This window comes from Lepeophtheirus salmonis, chromosome 7 (assembly GCF_016086655.4).
Source record: "Lepeophtheirus salmonis chromosome 7, UVic_Lsal_1.4, whole genome shotgun sequence".
NCBI classification, from domain to species: Eukaryota; Metazoa; Arthropoda; class Copepoda; order Siphonostomatoida; family Caligidae; genus Lepeophtheirus; species Lepeophtheirus salmonis.
The window spans coordinates 11585801-11591338 of NC_052137.2; the positions used below are offsets into that span (position 1 = coordinate 11585801).

General features: G+C 31.3%; 1 protein-coding gene across 1 annotated transcript; it reads right to left on the reverse strand.

Annotated features, from left to right (window-relative positions):
- Positions 1 to 829: 829 nt before the first annotated feature.
- LOC121122144 (uncharacterized) lies at positions 830 to 5295 on the reverse strand. Its single transcript, XM_040717151.2, has 2 exons — positions 5099 to 5295; positions 830 to 3680 (listed from the first exon to the last, which is right to left on the reverse strand). Exon 2 carries the CDS (start codon positions 2899 to 2901, stop codon positions 952 to 954), a length of 1950 nt encoding a protein of 649 aa, XP_040573085.2. The 5' UTR covers positions 2902 to 3680; positions 5099 to 5295; the 3' UTR covers positions 830 to 951.
- Between the last annotated feature and the right edge of the window lie 243 nt (positions 5296 to 5538).

Here is a 5538-nt window from a genome sequence, read left to right on the forward strand (position 1 = left end):
CCTAAAATAATCATCCGGTTTAAATAAAAATCAGTGCCAAAGGAAAGCTTTTTATTATTATTATTCTATATAATCTATATTTAGTAAAATAGAATCGAGTCCCTCGTGACAATTTCTTATCTTAGAACAGTTTGATTGTGTGAATACAATATAAATTTCAATGAAAATAAACTAGAGTATCAAATTGCATGCAATGAAATTGTATCATAATCAAATCCTTAATGATCAAATTGCTTAACAATTGATATTTTAATAATTAAATGACCCACTATCACGACACCTGACAACGTTAAAGAAGTTAATATCAGAATTGACCACTCTATTAGAAATTTTATAGATTGCCCGGGTATCTTGCATATTTCCCGCTCTGACAGCATTTTACACATTGCCCACTCTAACAGGCATTTTTTACATTACCTGTAACATATATATTTGATACGATAAATTGTGAATTTTATCTGCTACAAAGTTAGATTCTATACCAAAATTGATAAAAATAGTATCAAATATATTTATATTCGTCATCATTCATATGGACTCAATCTAAAAAATCTGATGGAATATATGATTTATATTGGCATTTTAAACAGCCTCCATTAATATAACAAAGAGTCCGTACCGGGAAAATCCGTATTTCCGAATAAAGTATATTGGGAGAGCACAAGAATAAATTTGTGCACGACTATTGCAATACGACTCCTAATCTGGTTTCGAGTACAAGTCAAGCCAGAGTAAATATAAAATGATAAACACCTCTAAGCAAGTGATCATTAGGAATATATATATATTATAGATAAATATTAAATTGATAAGTAAATAACATTGGATGGATAATTAATAGATTCTAACATAGATACAGCTTTATAAAAAACAATGATCAATGTCGTAAAACTATTTGGTATGATAAAAAAGTATTAATTGCTTCGTACCATTCGTAGACTACTGTGAATATTATGACTCCTCTTCTGTTCGATATAGTGAAAATATTAGGGATTCATCTTTCAAAATTAGTTTTTCATGGAGTTCTTTGCTCTCATAAATGGTGTCATCATCGATTCCTAGTATTAAAAGTGCATAAATGTTGATTTTATAGATAACATTAATTTCAAAGTCAAAACTAAATTCAAATTTAAGGGGACCTTCTTCAGAACTCTCAATAATTCCTTCCATTGCTGTACCTTCCTCTCCTTTCCATTTGATTTTATATTTAGACACTTTTTCTGTCAGGGATGGATCAAAAAATATCGTCAATTTTTCATTTGAGGATATTCGAATGTTTGTAGGAGCAAGAGGTCTCGTGATGAAGGAAATTATCGCCTTTGAGCTTGTCACATCTTGATTAGATCTACTTGAAGTAATTACAGATGCTATAGCCGCAGTATACTGTCTACCTGTACCAGTAATTTCAGGTAACTTACTGGCATTGTATTGCATACGATCTCCCGGCATATCCGTCACAAAATGATAATTTATTTCTTCACAATCAATCCAGAGTCGGTGTTTGGTTGTATTTGGAGGAGATTCCCATTTCAAAACGGCGGATGTTGTTCCTGGCAAAGAATCTGTATGAAGATCCTTTGGCGGATTCGGAAGAGTTGTTACCCAAGCCTCATTTGATGCTGACACTGTTTTTAAGTTTTCATGGGAACAAAGTACTTCTATTCGAAGTGTATAGTCTAAGCTTGGTGTTAGCTCAGCTATTTTAAATAATTTTTTGCTTCTTTTCACAACTAATACACGCATAATTTTAGAATCAGAGAATCTCTCTACTGTTATTTGATAGCCCTTTAGATGTGACTGACCTTCCTCAGAATGAATCCAACTAAGTAAACAGGAATCCTCGTTAACGCTCGATACTAGCATCCCTTCAACCGATTTTGGCTTCGTGAGAAACGTGTCTTGAATATATTGCCGTGTTTGTACATTTCCAGTTTTAGTTCCTAACTCAATTCGATACAACTCCCCTGGATCCAACCCAAGAATAGTATAAGACGTTAATTGAAAGGTAAGATTTTCAATTTTACGCGTAGATCTCTGGAAACTTGATTGTCTGGAAATATTTTCTTCAAGTATTTGTCCTGTTAAGGGATGGATATTCGATTTTGACCAAACAGTACCAGTATCAACATCCTCGTACTTTTCTTTGTCAATTCTTTCTATAGACAGTATATACTTGGTAAATTCCCCTTTGGGTGGATCCCAAAATATTTCTGCTTGATCAGTCGATACATTTTTTATCATACCCGAGCATGGCATTTCAGGTCCATATGGAGAAAGATTAGTAACTACTTTTTCACCTTTCATTCTGGACTTCCCAACCATGCATGCTATTGTGACCACATACTCAGTACGTCCTCCAGAAAGATCATAAAACCAAATGGAGTAGAAAACATCATCATTCGTTTGACTATCATATGTGTTTGCTGGAATAGTACATGTATGCTGTACAGTCTCTGCTGGATAAATTGTAACTTCATAACTTTCTATATTGATTAATGAATTTCTTCTAAACAGCTTTTCTATGTCTGCTGGGCGCCAAACAATTTTAAGTTTATCCTCTTCTAAAGTTAAATCTGTGGTTGTGTCGATTTTAGGACGACAGGTTTCATAAAAGTTATCATCAGAATGAGTAAGAACACGAAGAGTGGATTCAATCCCACAAGTATGTGCTAGGAGGTCGAATAAAAACAGAAAATCATTTCCATTCCGATATGCGTAAAACTCATCGATGTGTCTATGATATTTCGTTTTTTGAATGTTAAAATCATCATCACTTATCTTTCTTAATAAGTTTGATACACTTCTAAATCTGAGACTCCAGATGATTGCTCCTAATGAACATATCCCATGAAGAACTAGAAGAACTATTTGAACATATATTCCTATTACGAAAAACTTCATTTTCTTCCCTCGGCATTGAAAAAAAATATTATGATCCGTTTCCACAGGGCCATTTATATTATTAACACCTTGGATTAAGACAGAACAAATTCTCGGAAGATTATCATTCGTGGATAGAAAATATACAATATTAATAAATAAAAAAGCTATATCTAATAGTATTTCACATATATTTTTTTGCTACGTACACACGCCCAATGATTTTGCTTCTTTTTAACGAGACACAAATTTCATTTCTTTGTCGTCTTCGAGAAATAACTTCCGTTGATGTTTTTGGATCTGTTAAATCCTCAGATACGTCAGGATCCTTACCAAAAAGAGATTCTTCAACTATATTTTTATAGAAACGCTCCACTTTTTGAGCAATCCTTGGTATTTTAAAAGAAAATTTCGCAACAATCACTAATATTAATGTTTGAATTAGTAGTATATAAGGCAAATACTCCATGAACTTGGAATATACGGTTCGAATACATTTTTCATCATTGAAAGCATATGATAAGAGTCCGAAGGTCCCTCCAGATGGATAAGGGTCAATTTCCCCTAATGTTCCATTTTCAACACCGAGTATGACACAATTTAATTCCCCTGAACCGAGAGTAGATAATAATCTCACAGATAAAAATATGGTACCCACAGTTATGAGAGAGTAACATATGTAGTCCTCTAGTACATCAAATGTATGCTTAAACACTTTTTGCCATGGGGCATCCGTAAGCCATGCTTTTACTTCATTTCCAATGAATGCCATTTTTAATACAAATTCCGTACACCTTTATCTGAAATAAGAATTACAAAAAATTTTATGAATATATATTATAAACTTTATCCATTATTAGGTGTAATATGGTTATGAATACAAAAAAAAACTCGCTGGGCATAGTTATTGCAATTTATTCCATGGATTTTAATACTTAGAAATCGTCCTTTCTTCATGTATATTATGTATCCCTGAATGCGTATTTAAAATATTAAAGAATCTGCATCGGGAGTTTTTACTTGAATCACGACGCTATCAGGATCGAAATTTTTTTGACATCGTCCAATCATTTTTGTTAATATTTGTACAATATTAGGTATAAAATATGAATAAAATTGGATTTTTTGAAAAAAAAATTGGCAGTATGAATGTATTTTCTCAATTTAGAAATATTAACATGAAAAAATTGTAAACAGTTGATTCTTATCTTAACGTTAAAAATTCATATTTTTCTAATATTCATTCAAATATGCACTTGTGAACAAACATATGGTTATTTTTTCTTTGTTTACGGTTATTTATCCTGTAAATTGCCTTCAAAGCAGTATCTGTTTAAATATTAATGAGTTTTTATTTTTCTCATACGTCATTGCCTTCATTGGATCTCGAAACCTTTCTTTAAAAAAAGAAACAGAAAAAAAGTATAAAATATGAAATTATTGTTTCCAATAGTTCTCAGCTTTGCAAAGTATCGTTTGGTTTCAACCAATCATCGTTCAAAAAAAGGTCATCATCCTTTCCTCAAAAAAGAAACAGAAAAAGGCCCGAAATCATCTGGTAGTTAGACAAATAAGTCATATAAACCAACTGCTATTTATGTTTTATGTAGTCCCTGACTGTGTTACTGTCATGTTATTCATCCAACATTTTAAAAATGATACAAATGAATTTCATACTATTAAAGTCCTTCATAGAATTTTATTCGGCAGTGTATTATAATATTGCTTAGTAATAATATAAGAAAAACGTATTTTTTATTTGTATAGGATAGCTAAAATTTCTTCATAGGAATAATAAGATGGCCAATATATATAAACGACAAGGAATCAACTAGAAATTGTATTTCTGTCCTTTCGGAGAGGGAGCATAAGTATAATCCAGCTCCTTACTTTATTTTATTTTTCAAAGAGAATAAATTATGAAATGGCTAAGACGTATCAAGTGAAATCAATGAATTGATAGCTAACAAAAAAATATTATGGGCCTTTTTGTATTTGGGAGGTAAACCAGTGGAACTTTAGGATCCAGGAAGAAAGGCCGTAGTTTTCCTTTCCCAAATGAGTCTTTTTTTCTTTCATTATATTCAATAATATATCAGAAATTTCAAAAAATATTGGTCCTTCTCCCATTGTTATATTAAAAATTTTAATTTGAATAAATATTTGGGACTAAAAAATTCGTTTTTCATTTTTTTTAAGTACAAAATACATTACTTACCACGGATATTGTTTAATATGTTAATTTCCAAAGAATTACCAAGGTAATATGTATCTATATACTAATTGTGCACTAAGAACTGTAGTGTATAAATAATTAATTAAAAAAAGGATATACGACGCAAGTAGGCAAAAAATAAAACAAAATTAAGTCCATAGACTTGCATGGCTCAGTAAAGTAATTATACAGAGTAGATTAGTTCTTAAATTTGCTTTTTACAAAATGTACCTTTGAAGTTGTCAAATTCGTAATTTTATGGAAAAGAGTATAATTCATACTTACAAATAATGAAAGCGGGTTACCACATCTATTGTGCGTGTACCCGTCTAATTGTATGTATATCCAGGTATATATATACATACATATAAACGTTATCGATTAAAATAAAGTTATAAAACGCGGCTGCACGCTTGAAGAGATACAATGGTGCAGCGTTTTCA

What these genes read in the sequence shown, in the direction of transcription:
- LOC121122144 (XM_040717151.2), bottom strand. Translation starts at nt 2,901, where the DNA reads ATGAAGTTTTTCGTAATAGGAATATATGTTCAAATAGTTCTTCTAGTT.